This window comes from Coffea arabica, chromosome 6c, assembly GCF_036785885.1.
Source record: "Coffea arabica cultivar ET-39 chromosome 6c, Coffea Arabica ET-39 HiFi, whole genome shotgun sequence".
Taxonomy (NCBI): domain Eukaryota; kingdom Viridiplantae; phylum Streptophyta; class Magnoliopsida; order Gentianales; family Rubiaceae; genus Coffea; species Coffea arabica.
The window spans coordinates 3,534,122-3,555,170 of NC_092320.1; the positions used below are offsets into that span (position 1 = coordinate 3,534,122).

Consider the following 21,049-nt stretch of genomic DNA (forward strand, 5'->3'; position numbering starts at 1 on the left):
ACATTGTGCGCATAATCAAACTTATTAATACAAAACTAAGAAAACAAGAAGCCAAGAATTTAATTTCACTTACTTGAGCTATAAAATGCTATCCAAAAGAGTGAAATAGTTGGCTACCTATCTCTCATAGTAGACCGTGTATGCATAAACTGTTGCACCTTTTGCACCTTTATCTTGGGCACAATTTTCTTCTATTTTGAAAAGCAAAAAAGAAATTTAGAACCAAGTTTTTACCATAGCCATGGTGCACAGGTATTCAAAGATTCAAAAGTCAAAAGAATTAGCTTTCTGGATGATGCTCTCTGTGTCTTGCTTAGGAACCTTATATATGCTTCAATCAAACAAATAAAATTGTAGCAAGAAGTACAGTTACTAACATGCATATCTTAAGTCATAACCATTTTCTTCTTGGTCAGGAAGAAATTACCTTATTTCTATGAACTTTGGTAGCCATCTACCATGAGGAAAAAAATGATCAAAAGGGTTAAAACCAAAAAGGATGTCCCATGATAGCTTAAACAAATAAAAGCTAGAACAAGAACAAAACCAAGAAAATGATTTGAGAAATCACCAAACAACAGAATCATGATGGGAACAAGAGGAGGTTCATCAAAAAGAGCTGAGAAAGAGTATTCATTGCCAAGATATCATCAATATACATTACATTTAGTCATACTTACACAAAATCAATAAGATTCCAACATTAGTACAATATGTCTTGTTTTACAACTAAACACTTACCAAGGGACAAAATGCAAAGATAATCTCGCTGCAACCAATTGTTTTTTTATTTTGTATTGCTAGCAAAACAGTCAGATATTCCCTTATATATGGAGTTTCACTTGGAGGTTAATCTTTTCATTCCTACAATCCATTGACTATGATTGGAAAAAATAAGAGACGATGCTAATGGCGGTTGCTATGATTGGAAGATGTTGGGGACTATATCTCGGTGAGCATTGACTAAATTTCTTCTTTGGCTTTCTCCTTTGGAAAATAGATTGAAAGTACAATTATTAATCCTTCCATAGCATCTAATTAAGAACTTCTTAGTTGGTACTTGTTCCTAGCGTAAAATTTGCGAGAATGATAAAGCACAGGGTAATATCTTCACAAATAACTTAAATTTACAGAAATCCATTTTTTCAAATAAATAATGCATAATATCAAATATATATTTAAAGACAACAAAATTTGAAATCACGGGATATTTATACGTTTTAGTATGAGGAACCAATATGACCCCACACACCTCTAGCTATGATACACGTTATCTCCTTAAGCACATCATTGTCAGATGTTCAAGATCTAACCTCAACAAAGCATCCATGAGTATTACTGCCTCAGGACTTGCTTTCAAAATCAAAGATGGTGCCCAAGATACATCATATCAGAAAAAACCAGTTTAGGCCACATCAGACGAGCATTAGTACCACTCTATGATTTTATGAAATCTAAATTGGAATCAAGATTCTATAAGAAGCAAGCCATGAAGAAGGAAAACTCCTATTGAATAGAGAACTTTGAACACTTACTGCCTGACCAATTGCTGACATCAAGCAAGCAATACCAGCAATCACTTTCTCGTCTCCCGTATTAAGAGTTAGAAGAAAAAGCACTTCCTTTAGAAATCCAATTCTGCTTAACAAAGCTTGTGGCAAACCCTATGCAATAAAGGACGAGGAATTAGGATATAATACAGAAGTTCTGATTCAGGAAACTTGATTGTTTATACTCCCTAGAAAAGCTCCTAAATAAGCATGAAGAATAACTGCAGTGGAATCAAAACAGTATAGCTAAAGAATTGCAAGAACAACTCTCCCTTGTTTTGTCAGTAAGGTTGCTATGTTCCCCAATATAATAATCTCCCATGGCAAAATAAACTGATAATATTTTGTACACATGATCTTAGTTTAAATGCTGCATTTTCCAGAATCATGTAACAGTTATTATATCAGTATATATTTTTGACTCTTTTCTTTCAGCTTCACTAAGAAAGGCCTTAACCATCTTCTGACGTCTCCCTTAGTGGTGTTGGCAAGAAGGTAGCAAGAAGAAATATGTTAGTCTTCTCGTGAATTTAGACAACATGGATGGATTTGTTTTGCGTACAACATTCATATAGTGCACAATGGCACTTGAAGAATTAAAAAGGAGATTCCGCACAGGAATAAGATTGTTCAGCAGTTTTGCTCCTCCAATTCTGCATCTAATACTACTTCTGAAATGGAGTTGTTTGATGCATCTGATGCTCAAGGCTAAGCTATTCGAATAGCCCAATGAACTTTATGAAATTAAGAATCTCAAACCTGATAGTACCTTTAAATGGAAGCAATACTATCTACTCAACATCTATGATCTTTTACTGGAAACAATTATTTTGATTAGTAAAGGTTTCTTTATGACGATAGACACTTGGAGCTGTATAACCACAGTTAATTCTTGAAATAACATGCCATCTAGTTCATGCAAAAATCTGCTTTTTTGCATTACCAGAACTTATTTATCACAAAATAGAACTAATAAGTCAAGACTGCAAAGAACTAATATTTTCAACCAATACAAGAGGAAAGAAAAAAATTCATAAAATATACTGAAAAATCATATTGAGAAAGTCAAACCGGTAATAGAAGATCAAGAAACAGCAATCAAAAATTGACAAACATAAAAACCTTACGTTTTGGACAGAGCATAAAAAATGCTCTGAGCTTCAGCCGTAACAACAATCCTAAATCTTTCAGCCTCCAACTCAGCTTGCCTGAAAAATGCCACTTATAAAATCAACCACAATAATCACAAAATAGTCCAAATCCACAACTTGGTCAGAAATTTAAAAAAAAAAATTTGAAATACGTAATAGCAGAGTCTTCTCTGGCTTGAAGATTATTAAGATCAATAAAAACATTTCTTGAGATCAAGAGGGTCTTCACCTTGACCCAAAAAAGTAAACTCCTTGATTTAATTGGCTTTCAATAGCCTAATATTCCTGTTTGGCCCTGACCCTGGATTTATTCCTTCCTGTATTTTTCAAATCCAAAGTTAAAGAATTTCAATACCCACAAGAAAAATTACTAATTCATAATAAATACCGTAAATGCATGCGAAAATACTGAAAAGAAAAAATGAAACTTTTTAAGGGAAAATCTTGATAAAACAGGAGGAGAAGGATATTAAGAACAAGTATGTTGGATGAGCAGGAAATTAAACAGGTGCGTGCGAAAAGAAAGAAGCGGGCAAAGGATAAAAAATAGCAAGGGAATAAGCTTTTAATTTTTGGAAAGAAAAGCACAACTAATGCCGAGGGAATAAGTCAAATGAGCTTGGAGGAAGAAACTTACCAATAACACAGCATCAAGAGGAGCTCTGCAAGACGAAACAAATGCAGAAAATTAAACCAATGCGCGAGAAAAGAAAGAAGCGGATGAATGAGGAAAAATAACAAGGTAATAAGCTGAGTATTTTTGGGGGAAAAAACACAACAAATGCCGAGAGAGTAAGTAAAGTGAGGTTCGAGCAAGACACTCACCAGCAACACACCAGCAATAGCAGCTTTGCAAGCTGAAACAAATTGAGAAAATTAGCAACGAGAAAGGCTAGAAAAAGTGAGAGCAAGAGAAGAAGCAAGTTGATAGCCACCTTTTTTGTGTTGACCGAAAAAGCAACTGGAAAGGATTAGAAGAAACAATGCAACAACTGCACATCTACCACCGATCATGATGGTATGCCGCCGAGCTCCTGCTAGGGCAAGGCAGGCAATGCTAAAAACCAATGTGCAAAGGGAAAGCACCAGATTATCCCCGAAGAGATCAAGGTGAAAGGGGATTGCTGGCAGGACTCCACAGTGACGGCCACCGCTTTTTTACAAACATGACCCTGATTAAGAAATAGAAAAGGAGGAACCGCAATTAGAGAGAGAGCAAATCGAAATTCAAAGGGTGGGTAATGTTGTAAAATAGACGCCCTAACTTGTCCATCAAATACAACTGTCCACCAAATGAAAGTAATCGGAAGTGATAGCTGATGCAGAAAATAGACTCTAAAATCGATGCAAGTAACGGGAAGAAGTTTTGGCCACCATACGGAAGAAGTTTTTTCTTAGCAAAAGATTAATAAAGAGGTATTTTTTTTTATAATAGGTAAAAACGCAGGACAACTAATTAAGTAATCATTAACAATAACAAATAAAATGACAAGGAAAACCAACAATTAAACATAATTTTGTTGGACAATAGAATAAATGAAACGAGAATTAACTAACTGTTAGCAATTAACAGCGATAAATTAGTAGGTAAATATGGGTGCTAGCAAAAGGAAAAATGGCCTATGTTGTTAACCCAACATACTGGCACTAATCAGTCAATAACTAATTGCTAATAATCAATTGTAAAAATCGATTATCATTTTGTTTTAGGAGAAAGGTTTTTTTTTTCTAACAAGGGCAAGAAATCGCTAATTAAAGACGATCCATTTGATGGCCAAAACGAAAGGCATTATTAAGTAGCTATTAACAATTAACTGCAAAGTATTTGTAAATAGATGCATTTTTGCGAAAGAGAAAAGGACAATTTTGTTGTTAACATCATCAAGGAAAAAAATGGAATTTAAAAAATGCCAATTAAACGGAACATTTTTTAAATACGATTTATTGCAAGAAATTGCCAATTAAATACAATCTTTTCACCATTATTAAGTAAACATGAACAATAAATTACATAAGGAGATTTAAAAAACCCATTTTTTCAATATAATTCGTTGGATCCCAAAAAAAAAGACCCAAATAACCAACGAACCATTAATCGGAGAAAAAGGCATTTTTTTCCGATAAAAATTAAAAAAATAATGCATTAACATCTAATTAACAAGTAACTGCAAAGTATTGGTAAATAGATGCATTTTCGCGAAAGAGAAAAGGGCAATTTTGTTGTTAACATCGTCAAGGAAAAAAACGGAATTTAAAAAATACCAATTAAACGGAACATTTTTTAAATACGATTTACTGCAAGAAATCGCCAATTAAATACGATCTTTTCACCATTATTAAGTAAGCACGAACAATAAATTACATAAGGAGGTTTAAAAAACCCATTTGTTAAATATAATTTGTTGGATCCGAAAAAAAAGACCCAAATAACCAACGAACCATTAATCACAGAAAAAGGTGTTTTTTCAGATAAAAATAAAAAAATACTGCATTAACATCTAATTAACAATTAACTGCAAAGCATTGGTAAATAGATGCATTTTCGCGAAAGAGAAAGGGGCAATTTTGTTGTTAACATCATCAAGGAAAAAAAACGGAATTTAAAAAATGCCAATTAAACGGAACATTTTTTAAATATGATTTACTGCAAGAAATCGCCAATTAAATACGATCTTTTCACCATTATTAAGTAAACATGAACAATAAATTACATAAGGAGATTTAAAAAACCCTTTTTTTTTAATATAATTCGTTAGATCCCCAAACAAAAGAAAAGACCCAAATAACCAACGAACCATTAATCGCAGAAAAAGGCATTTTTTCCGATAAAAATTTAAAAAAAGATTGCATGAACATCTAACAAATGTTACAAATCAAAAACAAAACAATTCACCCGAGAATAGCAAAAAAAGAAATCCGTAGGGGAAGAAAAAAAGAAGGACAAATTTCATCACAATTGACCAATCAAAACTGGCCACATCACTATTTTCATAAACAATTGAGAGGACTACCACCAATCAACCAATCAGGGGAGGACAACTCATCAAATTGGAATCAATTGGAGGACTACCACCAATTGACCAATGGGAAAACGCCACGTCAGCAATTGGGTTCAATTGGGGCAATTGCATTCACACATTTACTATATATGTTAATGAGTTTGTACTCTCAATATTGAACAATTTTAACTTGCAAGGGTGAATATGCATATTTTCTTATTTTTCTTTCGTTCTTCCCTTTATTAGGCTGTCTATCTCTCTTTTTTTTTTGTGGAGATTTTGATGATTTTGGTTTTGATAATTTGTATGGGAGGCAACATTTTATGTGGTGAGTACGAGGAGCATGGAAGAACCTCTTTGAATTTTCACTAAGATAATGGCTTAGATATATACAATATCTAATAATTTTTTGAGTTTAAAATTTTTCTTTTCTACTTTCTAGGTTCTTTGGATTTATAATTCTTACTTATTTGATGTTTCTTTCTCTTACTTGGTTGATGATTTTTTTTTTTTGGTAATCTGTATCATCAGCTGCAAAATTATAGGTTATTTTGTGTTCTTAAATCATGTGCTAAAATAGGTGAGTTTCTCTTTTATTTTTCTTTTTAAATAAAAGTGGTATTCAAAATCAAGAGATAGTTGAAAACTTTAAATGGTGAATTCCAAATCAACTTGCATTTAAGAATAGGTTAGAATAAAATGCTAAGAAATCACTGGTGGAACTATTCTACCAAATGGGGTAATAAACTCGTGTTTAAGGTTAGAAAATATGTATTTATTGAATCATTTTTTCATGCTCGAAAAGAAAAAAGTTGGGTCTACTGTAAAAGTTCAAAAACTATAATCCATTTGTTAAATTATACTTTTTTATGAAGAAAGTTTATCCTTTTGCAAAAAAAAAAAAAAAAAATTGTTTACATGGGACCCTTATGTATATATTTTTTCAAAACAGGAAGACCCTCTAACCATTTTAACTGAAGAAACAACCGGGCAGCAGCTTGCAGCAAAGTGCAAGGTTAGATCGCCCACTCACCACTGATCTTAATTTGTGAAGCGGTCTTAATTTCCATGCAATAGACTTCGCAAGCGGAGTTAATTTAATTTTTTTTGTTAGTAAGAGGAGTTAATTTTAATTTGATGGTGCTAATTTGAATGTAATATGTTTCGTACAATCGGACAGTTAACCAGAAGCTAGCCTGATATTTACGAATTTTGCTCGCAAAAGGAAACCACACCTGAAGAAGGAAAGGAAACGTTTTCTTGCCCCACCAACAATACCAAATGCCCTATAAGTTGGTGAAAATTACTGGATAACCGGTCCACTCACCACTCCAAAAAAGCCAGCGGACAGAAGCAAAAGGAAACCACACCTGAAGAAGGAAAGGAAACGTTTTCTTGCCCCACCAACAATACCAAATGCCCTATAAGTTGGTGAAAATTACTGGATAACCGGTCCACTCACTACTCCAAAAAAGCCAGCGGACAGAAGCAAAATGCCAGCAGAGCCACTGCCACCCATCAGCAAAAGACCAAAAAGCCCCTCAAACTCACAAAAATAACGGCATAACCGGTCCATTCTGCACTGTTCACAAGCGATTCGTGCTTTATATATGTAAGATATATATATATATATATATATATGCCCGCGTGCGACGCTGATTATGACCGATTGCTTGAAATTCCTGTCAAAATATGGAACAGACAGGAAGGAAAAAACGAAAGACAAATTTTGTGACCAGGGATCATCACGCAAAGACTTGTGATTTGAGATTGCAAAGGCAGTCGTTGCCACTTTTTGGCGTTGCCTGCCTGTCTTACATTTGAAAATATGCCTTCTTCGCAGGCCTTCCAATGATCGACCGTCTTAGTTTCATCATTTTGTTTTTGTTTTAGGATGATGATGATGTCACAGTACAAAGTTTTGCGTCTTTGACTGTGAAACACGGTGATCAACACCTAAATCTAACCGTTGACGGATTCCCTGTCGGTGTCATGGGCGCTTGGCGTTTGTCGGGACCACCGTGTACAAGTAGGACTGGTAAGTTGTAGCAGGGGCAGGCGGGAATCAGGTCCAGTCGCGAGTTGACAGATTGGATCAAAAACAACACCCGCCAACCCGAACATGGCACGAAAAATTAAACCATCAAACTCGAATATGGCTCGCTAGCTTGGTGAGTTGCCTAAACTTGATTTGAATAATCTGTTTACTTCTTACATATTTTATATATATATATATATATAACCATGGTGTGTAGCCAAAAAAATTAAAAGAAAATAGAGCAAGAAAACCATAACTCAATTGCTCAATTTATGTATTAAATTATAAAATTGCATGTTAAATGAGTCAAACAGATTAATCTGTGGTTAACTTGATTTGAACTTGTTTGCTTGACGGGTTATTTGGATTTAACTAACTTTTGATTCGAATCTATAAAAAATAAATTCATACATGTTAATTACATATTAGGTTCAAATCATATTTTCGAATCGTGTTGAAAATTGCTACCCTTCCAACAAATTCAAATCTCCAATCCTCAGGTCAGCACCAACCAATTGTTCACCTGAATTATGAAGTTGTTGTTGTGACTTAAATCCCTAAATTCCACTTTAATCTCATAACCAGTTGTTCATCAATACTATTCCGTGATTTATCAAATGACCTCAATAAAAATTTGTCTATTGCTTGCGTCTGAAATCTTCAAAATTGGTTTGTGTTCTCTCTGATTTGCATTTTTTTAATGTCGTCAATTTTCGCGAATTAACAAGTAAGACCTTAAAAAAAAAAAACCAAAAGAGAAGACAAGTAAGACAAACATATAAGTTACAAATTATCCTAAATTTGATTGCACCAATGGACCCTAAACTCCATGTAATGCTATACTGGATAGTATGGGCCTTTGAAAAAAAAAAAAAAAAGAATTTTTCAAAGCAAAAAATAAAGAATTAACAAGGCAGGTTTGGGATAGGGATCCTCGCTCTGTCACCTAAAAGCTCTTTCAGTCCTCGCCTGCCCTACTTTCACCCGTATCCCCGTCTCGCCCACCCTACCCCCTCTACTATTTTGTTACGTGATTTTATTTTTATATATGTATAACACTAATAATAGATTTATTACTCTTTTTTTTAAATTTTCAATAAAAAATTTAACATGAGATAAAGTTTAAAATTTATTTTGACCTTGTAAATCCATGTCTCTATATTTGATATTGTATAAGTTCTAAATTAATTATCATTATTTTTTTTATAAACAATATGCCATAACAACAAAAGTAAACTAATAAAACAAAAAAAGTATATTATATTACATTATCATAAGAAAATATCATATTCTTCATTGCATGTTACATATATATATAATTATATTATATTATATATACAATATTAAATTAAGGCCCGGGCAGGAAGGTCGGAAGCACAAATAATTGTTAGGTTAACCGTTTTTACTTATTTTGTGCAATTCTACAAGATGTACGTTTATTTCTTCATAATGTAATTCACTTTTAATGCAAAGTAAATATAAAACAAAATTTTATGGATCCCACGTGCGCTCAATGTACGTGCTGTGTTGTGATCAATGGTCTAAATCGTACAAATTTTTTTTTTTATCAATCATGGTCATGAACCATTCAAGGACGATCATTTTGATAACCGTTGCTGCCCCAAGTTCCCCTTTGCTATCCCCTGACTGGACTCGGAGCAGGGACGGTTGCACCTGCAACCGTCCCTGGTAAATTCCCTCTTCATCAACAGCGCGTAACTTCTTTTGTTCACCGTGTAACTTTTTTTCCACAGATTGTATTTTCACAACACATAGTGATGGACCCCACACTTGACGCGAAAATCGAGTTACCACTTGTTATCTGAGCCGCACATTTTTTTATGGTCCAATCTGGACCATGAACCGTGCAGGGACGGTCATACTGATGACCGTCCCTGCCCCAAATCCCCCCTGAAACACCTTATGACTTTTAGATTTGCCTACGTCATCCCAAACAGTACATAGTAATTGTGGTAATAACTGAGCTCCAAGAAACGCTAAGCCAAACAAATAAATCTGCAATATTTAATTTCAACCACTTTGAATAAACCAACAGTACAATTTAACGCTGCGTACAATTTTTTGGCCTGTACTCTGTCGGACTGGAATTGGTAACGACTCTGCCCCCGTGGCCCATTCATCTTTGCATTGCCGTATCATCTCAACTCCAAGACATCGAGTCTCTTTCATTTAGTTAAAAAAAAAAAGACAGAGAGTCTTTCCTGCCTCCACCATTTCTTTTCCGTTTCATTCGTTTTATTAGTCGTTAGAGACGTCGACACATTTCTTTCCTTCTCTAAGCTAAAACTAAACAAAAGACGCACCACTCCATTCCTTCGATTCTTTCGCACTTTTGCTGCCATCCTGTGCATAATAATTTATGCAACTCTTTTGAATTGTTCGGGAAAGGAGTCCGGATCAAGAGAAAAAACTCTGAGAAAAAACTTTTGATGGGTTGGTTTCCATGCTCTGGACAATCTCATTCCAAGCTTTCCTCAAAGAAGAAGAGGAAGATTAAGGACCCACTTCATCCTATTCAGCCTTCTCCAGGTATCTCACTCTTTGTGGCATATGTATGGTATGTTCAATTAAAGTTTTTCTCTTTATTCCGTAGATGATATTTTCGTTGTCGCCCATTAATTTCAGACAGTTCTTGAACAAGATTCTCAATTGGCTTATACCAAAAGGAAGTGTCTGATTGTTGAGTCTGTCCAGCAGTTTGTTGAGGGGTTTTTTATGGCTTTTCTAGCAGTAGTTTTCATTTTCTCCTGGAATATTTGTTGAGCAATATTTGTTGACTTTTTCTCCACCCTGTCGGCCTGTTGGGTGGGGGTGCTTGCTTAAGGGTTTTCTTTTGCACCTATACGTCTTTTAATTGGACTGAAAGCATTTATGTTCAGTAATGTCGTATCTGGACCTTCTGGCGGATCAGGTCCCTTTAAGTTTAAACTGAGTTGCTAAGTGCATATGGTGTCACTAATCCGGAAAAAAAGGTTGAAGAAGAAGAAGAGTGAGTCTTGAATGGGCTTGGGTACTTGCTGTCTTACGGTTGTTCTTTACTTCAAGTAATAGTTCAAGGGGGTTTGAATCTTCTTACTAGTTAGCAGCTATGTACTTTGACTTTTTAACCTGGTTTATAATCATATACCATACCAATGATATTGTTACTGCAGTTTGGAACTTGCAAATGTGATACCTCATCAAAATTGCTTTAGGTGCAGATGACTCAAAAATTTCAGAAACACCACATTGATGCCTATTGTCAACTTAGTCCCGTCTCACCATTATCTTGGGAGTTGGGATGGGTAAACCTTCGAGAAGTCATACCAAAGTCAGCTCTAGTTTTTACCATGTCAAACAAACTTTAAGAGAGAAATGACACATTAATGTGTATCCTTCCCAAATATGCTATAAAAATTAAAAAGTGGTTTTTGGAAGGTTAGCGTGGTCTAGTGGATACTTGGCCATTTCTGTCCTCCTAATTTTCTGCTTTTCTGTCTTCAGAGAAGTCGAAGGTAAATGCACCATTAAACTCGCAGGTAAACAGCAAGGATGGAGGGTCCAACCAAATTGCAGCCAAGACTTTTGCATTTCGTGAATTAGCTGCTGCAACTAGAAATTTTCGGGCAGATTGTCTTCTTGGAGAAGGAGGATTTGGTAGAGTATACAAAGGGCGACTTGAGAACTCCAACCAGGTATGTGGGGCTCTCTATTCTTTGTGAATACATAATGAGGAAAAAGTAAGCATATTTTGTATGTTTCCAGATGTTCCATGACCGCCTCCTCAGCATCTGTTCTCTAAATCATGAGCTGCTCATCTTCCACTTTGTTGTAGTCTAATTTTTTCCCCATGGGTTTCTCAATTTTTTTTGCTTCTAAGCCAGACGTCGAAATGGTTCAAGCCCAATGATGGCATTGACACATTATTCTAGCTTTTTTATAACATGCCTTTGTTGCTAGAAAATAAAAGACTTCCATATATCATGATTTAAGTATAAAAGACCTTCAGAAAGATAGAGAATCCACTGCAGGCCTCCTAGTAAAAGAAATGTTCTAATGCCCTGTGCAATGCTTTTCTTAACATTGTCAAAATCTTATTGCTAATTAGATTGTTCTGAATAGATGCATCATCATATTTTGTTTATGCTTACATGGATCACTGTTTCCTTTTTCAATCAAGCGAAGTACATTTTTGAGCTTCGGTTCCATGGTTTGGTGCATCAAGATTTTTCAATGATAAAGCCAAATTGGATGGAGATTTTGTGTTGTTCATTTTATTGAAATTATGTTAGTTATTTTTAACTATCGATTGCCGAAAGGTTGAATTCTAGTTTAATGCCTTTGGTGCAGATTGTTGCGATCAAGCAACTTGATCGCAATGGGTTGCAAGGGAATAGAGAATTTCTAGTTGAAGTGTTGATGTTGAGTTTGCTTCACCATCCCAATCTTGTTAATCTTATTGGTTATTGTGCTGATGGAGACCAGAGACTTCTTGTATATGAATACATGCCGTTGGGGTCCTTAGAGGACCATCTCTATGGTATTTGCTATTATTAGGTGCATATCCTCAAATTTTTACTTGTATAAAAAATTGCCTGTGGAGTTTGGACTCACAAACCTTCTTCTACAGATGCTACACCAGATAAAAAATGGCTTGATTGGAATACAAGAATGAAAATTGCTGCTGGGGCAGCAAAGGGCTTAGAGCATCTGCATGATAAAGCTAGCCCCCCAGTTATATATCGTGATCTAAAATGCTCTAACATTTTGCTTGGTGAGGGTTATCATCCAAAGCTATCTGATTTTGGTTTGGCTAAGCTTGGGCCTGTTGGTGATAATACTCATGTATCCACTAGGGTCATGGGTACCTATGGGTATTGCGCACCTGAGTATGCAATGACAGGACAACTGACACTGAAATCAGATGTTTACAGCTTTGGTGTTGTACTTTTAGAGATAATAACTGGAAGGAAAGCAATTGAGAATTCCAAAACTGCAGGGGAGCATAACCTGGTAGCTTGGGTAAGACAATTGCTATCTTCTCTCAAGTTTTTGTTGTTGCCACAGAAATTTCTTATGCTTTTTCTGGCGGTGAATAATAGTGATGTGCAGCGAATCGTACTACTTTCTATACATCACTCTTTTTATCAGTAGTTTATAGGTTTCGACTGGAGAATTGGAAGTAACCGGGTGATTTATGTCTGAAAATGGTGTCTCATTAAGTTATTTATGGCACGCTACAACACGGTTATTGTGTTTCAGTGTTACGGAAGTCGAATGTGAACATTGATTGTTATCATGGATCACTAAAGCTCTTGCTGAGATTTGACTTATAAACAGAGTGTAATAAGTCTGTCTGAAGGTGAAATGTGATTTCTATGAAGATCCATTGTTTTTGACCTTCAAGGGATCTCTTGCTCTGTAAGGTTTCTTTGAGATATTAGTTGAAGCATTTTGTGCAATTGATTGGTGGTGCTTCACCTTGAGTTTAATTTTCCGTCAGCAGAAAAAGAGAACAGCACCTTCTGTTACAGCTAGTAATGCACCGCAGAGAAAATGCTACTAGTGTTTAGGTATTCTGATGCCTGTAGCTGTTTTATTGAATACACATATTGATTATTGTTTTTTTATTCCAGGCAAGACCCTTGATCAACGATCGGAAGAAGTTCTCACAGATGGCTGATCCTATGCTCCAAGGTCAGTATCCAATGAGAGGCTTGTACCAGGCACTTTCAGTAGCAGCTATGTGTGTCCAAGAGCAGCCTAATATGCGCCCTGTGATTGCTGATGTAGTCACGGCTTTGTCTTACCTTGCTTCACAAAAATATAACCCTACCCAAAGCTCACAATGGGCTCCAGCCACTCCACCTAGGACAAAAAGAGAGGGTGAGAAGAGAGAACATGGTGATAGTGGATATGAAAAAAGATCAAACTAGATGCACTATTGATATTTTGCTGTTCTTTGTAAGATCAGATTTCTGTAACACTATGGGAGAAGGCTGCTCTTAAAAGTATATAATGCTAATTCTACACGGATTAATTAGTGATGCACCGCAGGTGGCCTAATGCTTATGGTGTTGAGAAAACATGTTTATTTGATTTGGTTTTGGGATGGACTAGGTTAGGCACTGTTTTCTTCAACCAATAGGCGTTGGGTTCAATTGTAATCAAAGCCTTCTTCAAGTTTTTATAACGCCTACCTTCAACGTCGTAAAACTGACTTGAGAATGTACTAGTACGGGTATGTATATATGCATATATTCTGTTTTGTTACTGTTTCTTCAAAAGGCATGATCTATTGGTTTTTGACATGTTGGCTGTTCATTTTCTTTATTTGGTAAAGCATAAGGAAGTTGTTAGTGGTGCTAGGCTAGCAACCTTTTAGCTAGAATTGCTTTTCATTCTTTAAGAAATTTCAGTCATGACTGTTGCGCCTGTAATTATGCTAGAGGTGATGATGTACAGGGTAAGGGTTTCCATCTTTGTATGTGCATTGAGTGAGTGCCATCGCTCATGTTCTTCTTCTGCAGCACGTTAGTTGGGTTGCCGGCAGAGGTGTTTGACCGTTAGAACTTTTTTAGCCTAAATTGCTTTTCATGCTGAGTGATTACAATCATAACTGCTGCGCCTGCAAGCGGTAATTACCCTGAGGTTATGGAGAGTTAAGCTCTCTAAGCTGTTTTGGACTTATCTTGAAGGGCTCATCTGAATATGCTGTCTTACTTGTTTTCGTTGAAAAAAAAAGAAGAATGTGCTGTCTTACTGATGTAAACAATTATCGCCTCTGGATTATGTTGAGCTATAAAGTAGTTGCATGTGAATGTGTATGGAACTTGCACTATGGATTCTGCAGACTTAAATGGATCGCATAACAGGTAGATCAAATGAGATTAGAAATCTGTGGCAGTCTATGTTAATGTCTAAGGGATTTTGCTCACATTAACCCATCCTTTTAGAGATTTAGCTGTCAAAAACTTGGAAGTGTAACGAAAGGTGGCAATTCAAAAGATTAATCTTTTGAAAGTTGTTAAAGACAAGGAAGGAGGTGATAATTTGACATTGACATGTTTAATTTTTACTAAGATGTAAATCCTAGTTGTTAGGATTAATTAGTTGCTGCTATAAAATCTTGAATCATGGTCGTTAAGATTGGATGTCATCACAAGTTGCATATTAATGTCGTATAATAAAAAGTGAAGACAGAGAGCGGCATGAGAAGTGGGACAGAAGACAAAATGGCCTTCCTCTGTATAATAAAAAGTAAAGACAGAGAGTGACATATGAAGTAGGACAGAAGATCCATCCGTTGTGCGTCAAAATGGCCTCCCTCTGCTCTTCGTCTTTACAGCATCATTTGTCATATGGAGAAGTTCAGTCAAAATCCTAAGGCTGCCTGATGATGCAATCGAAATTATGCGCGGCAGCAGCAGTAACAATTTAAGGTGATCAAAGTTGCCAAAAGCAATTCCAACGGAATACTAAAAGAAGCAGCAAAACCTAGCGAATTATCTCAGTTGATCATTCTTTTTTTTTTTTTTCCCTTTCAATTCATTTCTCAAATGCCACCTGAAATTAAGACTACTTTCATACCTAACTTAATATTTAACCCGAATTTTTTCTCTTGATCATTCAATAATTTTTCTTTTAATTAAGTTCTCAAACCCTATCTAAAATTAAGATTACTTTTGAACCTAATATCTCCAGCAAATTTCGGCACATAGAACTTAGAATTAGCATTCCAATAAGTCAACTATGATGGCTAATTTGTTTATCTACCAGAAACAACCTTGAACAGCAAGACGAAGAAACCTACCTAATACCAGTCATGTCTTGCAGAGATTTATCCAATCTTTTGGAAATTTGCACAATTTGGTTATTGAAATGGAAGTAAGGGATCATGCATAATCTCTAAGGATATGATTGTCAGTACCAGGTTGTCATGGAGCAGAATAAAACTGAAGGAGTGGATTTAGTATCACGCCTTAGTTAAGATAACAGAAGGGAAGCGGAAGACGTGAAAGCTGATATCACGTTTACTAAGAAGAAGGAAGGCGTGAATTAGGAGAGGAAAGCGTGAAGAAGACAGAAGAAACAGAAAACGTAGGCGTGAGGTTAGAAACACGCCTTTACTGGAAACAAACTCAACCAACTTGAGCTCAACAACAAGTGGCTCGGCAAACAGATTCAGTTAACTATTCACATGGCCAAGCTGGATTGGAAGACGCCAAAGGAGTTTGTTATCAGCTAAACTATAAATAGACAGGAGTAGTAGAGGGAAAGATAGGATTATTGTTAGCAAATTGTAAGGGATCATTCCCTGGACCTTTCCCTTCTGATTTCCTTCATTCTATCATTTCCTTTCTTCATCTCGCCAATTCTGTAATCCCTTGTTTAATCAATATCAATCTCAGTTCATTGATCATTCATTAGTTCGTTATTGATTTTTCCTGTTATTTATTCTTGTTCTGCGCTAGCTTCATTATATCTGTCCACTAGGAGCTGGTTTGTTGCCTGGCTACTGTTCGATACCATTACAGTGGTATCAGAGCTAGCTACGAGCCATAGGGAGATGACTAAGGCTCAGGAGGAGGCTCTGAGGAAAGAACTCACTGAGTTGGGGAGTGTGGTTAGGACTTTTGCCAATGGGAATGATGGGGTAGAACAGTCTGTGAGGGCAATGGAGCATAGACAGGAAAACACAGAAAAAGCCACCAGGAATTTAGACCAAAAATATGAGGGGATGATGAACATGATGGCTCAGATCATGGCCAAGTTAAACGACAAGGGGAAGGAGGTAGGGGGTAGTAGTTCTGAGAGGGAGACACGGATAGAAATTACCACAGATGCAGCTAAGAGGATGGGAGGTAAAGGAGGGACCAGGTTGCCCAAAATGGATTTTCCTACATTTGATGGGAGTAATCCCAGAGAATGGGTTAGGAGGGCAAACAAGTATTTCCAGATCCATGGAGTGGAGGAAGGGATGAAATCAGATATTGCTCAGCTCCATTTCAAGGAGAAGGCAGATATCTGGTTCCATGGCATGTATCATGAGAGGGGAATAGTACCCTGGAAGGAGCTAACCATGGCAGTGTGTGAAAGGTTTGGAAAAGGAGATCCAGAGGAGGCCATAGAGGAGTTCAACATGCTGATGCAAACTGGGAGTGTATCTGAGTACCTGGAGAGGTTCGAGCAGCTGAAATCCATCGTAATGGTAACTCTCCTTGGCCAACCTGATTCTTACTATAAATCATGCTTTCTTAGTGGCTTAAAAGAAGAGATAGTGAACATGGTTAGGATGACCAGACCCCTTACCCTAGCAGATACCATTGAAACTGCTAAACTGCAGGAGAAGAACTTGGAAGCCCTTAGAAAAACCCAAGGAAAAATGATACAAAAATACTCCTCCCCACCCAGTATCCCACCAAGTAACAAACAGAATTTCTCTCCACATACTAAAGAGAGGTGACCTAACTTTCAACCTAAAAGACCAGAACCTTTTTTCAATAGAAATACTAGACCTATAAACCGTACAGTGGATCAGTTCAAGAGGATTACTCCTTTTGAACTGAGCTACAGGAGAGAAAAGGGGTTGTGCTTCAAGTGTGCTGAACCATATACCTTAGGACATGTCTGTAAACAAGCCCACCTGAATTACATATTGATAGATGAACCTTTTGGGGAAGGGGAAACCTTAGAAGAATCAGGGAGAGACACAGAAGAGTTCTGTGACTGTCCAGAAAGGGAATTGAGTAATGAAAACATAGAAGTGTCCATTCATGCATTGGCATGAGGGACTGAGCATAAGACACTTAAGCTTAAGGGTAGGATAGCAGGAATGGAGATCTTAATTCTGGTAGATAGTGGGAGCACTCACTGTTTTATTGATGAGAGATTAGCAGAAACCATACAACTACCAGCTATTGGGAATCCATTAACAGTCAGGGTTGCCGATGGGGAACAGTTGGAGTCCAGACAGCTACAGGGGACTATTCAGTGGGAAATGCAGGGAAACAAATTCACACATCAATTCAATACCTTGAAACTGGGAAGCTATCATATGGTTCTGGGAGTAGATTGGCTAGCCAGGTATAGCCCTATTGAGTTTGATTTCAGGCAGCTCTCCATGAAGTTCCTACAAGGAAAGCAGCCAGTGGAGTTGAAGAGAGAAATCAGCAAAACCAAGCTCAAGGCCATCAAGGGGAGTAAACTAGCAAAATGGAAAAAAAAGCAGACATATGGAATAACTGTCCAGCTATATGTGATGAAGGAAGGGGAGGAGGATACTGAAGTAATACCAGCAGAGATGAAGAGTTTGCTGGACCAATTTGAAGGAGTGTTTGCTGAACCTCAAGGCATGCCTCCCAGGAGGAGCCACGACCACAGCATTCCACTAAAGTAAGGAGCTACCCCATTCCAGGTCAGGCCATACAGGTGCCCTTATGTACAAAAAACAGAAATAGAAAGGTTGGTGAAAGAAATGCTACAAATGGGAATCATCCAACCTAGTAATAGCCATTTTGCATCTCCAGTATTACTAGTCAAGAAAAAATATGGTAGTTTGAGGTTTTGTGTAGATTATAGACAACTAAATGAACTCACCATGAAGGACAAATTTCCAATGCCCCTAATAGATGAACTTCTGGATGAACTGCATGGCTCAAAATACTTCACCAAAATTGACTTGAGGGCTGGTTATCATCAGATCAGGGTCAAGGTGGATGATATACACAAGACAGCTTTTAGAACCCACCAAGGCCTTTATGAATTCAAGGTTATGTCATTTGGGCTAACGAATGCTCCAGCAACATTCCAGAGCCTTATGAACCACATTTTCAGGGATCAACTGAGGAGGTACGTCTTGATTTTCTTTGATGATATACTAATCTACAGTCCCTCCTTGGAAGTACACCTGCAGCAGGTAGCAGAAGTGTTGAATCTATTACAGGAACACCAACTTTATGCCAAGAAAAGCAAATGCTCTTTTGCACAAACAGAGGTGGAGTACCTTGGCCACATCATCTCAGGAAAAGGAGTGAGGGCAGATCCCAAAAAGGTAGAAGGAATGATGAACTGGCCCACACCAACTTCTGTCAAGGAGCTCAAAGGATTCCTTGGTCTAACAGGATATTATAGACGATTTGTAAAAGGGTACGGGGCTACTGCAAAACCTCTCACCATGTTACTAAAGAAGGATGGGTTTCACTGGAGTGTAGCAGCAGATGAGGCTTTTCAGAAACTCAAACTGGCAATGTGCAGCACTCCTGTACTAGCTCTGCCAGATTTTACTAAACAATTTGTGGTTGAAACAGATGCATGCTATGGAGGAATTGGAGCAGTACTTATGCAGGACAGGAGGCCAATAGCATTCCTAAGTCAAAGCCTGGCACCTAGGAACTTGGGAATGTCTATTTATGAGAAAGAGTTGCTAGCCTTAGTGACTGCAGTTACTAAATGGAGACACTACCTGGAAGGAAACCACTTCATCATAAGAACTGACCATCAAAGCCTTAAGTATCTCTTAGATCAAAGAATCACTACCTCACTTCAACAGAAATGGCTCACCAAGTTGCTGGGACTCAGCTATGAGATTCAATACAGGAAAGGGAAAGAAAATATAGCAGCAGATGCTCTATCCAGAAGGGCAGGTGGAAAGGAAGGAGATTGTAATGAACTAACCTGTGTCATACCTGAGTGGATAAAGGAAGTAATAGGGAGCTACCAAGGAGATGAGGAAGTGCAGAACACGATCAGACAGATAGTACTTACGCCTGGGAATCCACCAGAACACTCATACCAGGATGGAGTGCTCAGATACAAAAGCAGGATAGTAGTTGGCTCAGCAGGGGAAATAAGGAAGAAGATTATTGCCACACTACATGAGTCTCAGCTAGGAGGACATTCAGGAGTACAGGCCAGCTATTTCAGAGCTAAACAACTTTTTTACTGGACAGGTATGTATAAGGACATCAGGAATGTTGTGTTACAATGTGATACCTGCAGGAAGTGCAAGGATGAACACACAGCCTATCCAGGACTCTTGCAGCCACTCCCTATTCCCAAATATTCTTGGAGCCACGTGACTATGGACTTCATTGAAGGGCTACCTATATCTGAAAGGAAGGATACCATCATGGTAATTGTGGACAGGTTCACCAAATCAGCTCACTTTATTAGTTTATCTCATCCCTTTGATGCTCCAACAGTGGCCAGGATATTCTTAGATCATGTCTACAAACTGCATGGAATACCTCTCAACATGCTCTCTGATAGAGACAGGGTATTCACTAGCCAATTCTGGACTGAGATGTTCTCCCTGCTGGGAACTAAATTAGAATTGGGCACTGCCTACCACCCCCAAACGGATGGCCAAACTGAGAGGGTGAATCAAGTACTAGAAATGTACTTAAGGTGTATGACTCATTTGGAACCTAAAAGATAGAATGCTTGGCTCTCTCTTGCGGAATGGTGGTATAATACCACCTACCACACTGCCATTCAAATGAGCCCGTTCGAAGCTCTATATGGAATACCCCCTCCCCAGCTAGCTCTAGGTCCTTACACTCAAGCCAGGGTGGCTACCGTAGAAGACCATCTGAAGAACAGACAACGACTGGATGAACTACTTAAAAGCAACTTACAAGAGGCACAAAATAGAATGAAACTGTATGCTGACCAAAAGAGAAGTGAAAGGACCTTCAATGCAGGAGACTGGGTGTACCTCAGATTACAACCTCATAGACAAACTACTATGGCACTAAGGGGCAACACCAAACTGTCTGCCAAATACTTTGGGCCTTATCAAGTATTGCAGAAGATAGGAAAGGTCGCCTATAAACTCAAACTGCCTGAAGGAGCCAAGATACATCCAGTATTTCATGTGTCCCTACTAAAAAAGAAGGTGAGAGACCATACCACCCCTGTACTCCAACTACCAGATGTAGACGAACAAGGACATCTCAGAGTGGAGCCAGTAGCAGTGTTAGACCGAAGAATTGTTAAAAAGAAAAATGCTGCAACTGTGCAATGGCTCATCCATTGGTGGGGTACTCAACCAGCTGAAGCTACTTGGGAGGATGCTGAACGAATTGAGCAGGAATTTCCTGGATTTCAATCTTGAGGACAAGATTGATTTAAGGGGAAGCAATTGTCATGGAGCAGAATAAAACTGAAGGAGTGGATTTAGTATCACGCCTTAGTTAAGATAACAGAAGGGAAGCGGAAGGCGTGAAAGCTGATATCACGTTTACTAAGAAGAAGGAACGCGTGAATTAGGAGAGGAAAGCGTGAAGAAGACAAAAGAAACAGAAAACA

At 37.5% G+C, this 21,049-nt stretch overlaps 2 protein-coding genes across 2 annotated transcripts; both read left to right on the plus strand.

Moving 5' to 3' along the window:
• The first annotated feature begins 9,946 nt into the window (after window positions 1–9,946).
• LOC113697533 (probable serine/threonine-protein kinase PBL7) lies at window positions 9,947–14,011 on the plus strand. Its single transcript, XM_027217196.2, has 5 exons — window positions 9,947–10,288; window positions 11,243–11,433; window positions 12,089–12,278; window positions 12,369–12,760; window positions 13,375–14,011. Exons 1-5 carry the CDS (start codon window positions 10,189–10,191, stop codon window positions 13,672–13,674), a joined length of 1,173 nt encoding a protein of 390 aa, XP_027072997.2. The 5' UTR covers window positions 9,947–10,188; the 3' UTR covers window positions 13,675–14,011.
• Window positions 14,012–17,573: 3,562 nt separating this feature from the next.
• On the plus strand, window positions 17,574–18,137 carry LOC140008171 (uncharacterized). The gene has a single exon (XM_072051729.1). The coding sequence runs from the start codon at window positions 17,574–17,576 to the stop codon at window positions 18,135–18,137; it is 564 nt and encodes a 187-aa protein (XP_071907830.1).
• The last annotated feature ends 2,912 nt before the right edge of the window (window positions 18,138–21,049 follow it).

Bases quoted from the DNA above. Each gene is read 5' to 3' on its own strand.
- LOC113697533 (XM_027217196.2), top strand. From the start codon at position 10,189: ATGGGTTGGTTTCCATGCTCTGGACAATCTCATTCCAAGCTTTCCTCA. The intron at 11,434-12,088 runs GTATGTGGGGCT...CCTTTGGTGCAG, and splicing joins GACTTGAGAACTCCAACCAG to ATTGTTGCGATCAAGCAACT. The intron at 12,279-12,368 runs GTATTTGCTATT...CTTCTTCTACAG, and splicing joins CTTAGAGGACCATCTCTATG to ATGCTACACCAGATAAAAAA.
- LOC140008171 (XM_072051729.1), top strand. From the start codon at position 17,574: ATGGAGATCTTAATTCTGGTAGATAGTGGGAGCACTCACTGTTTTATT.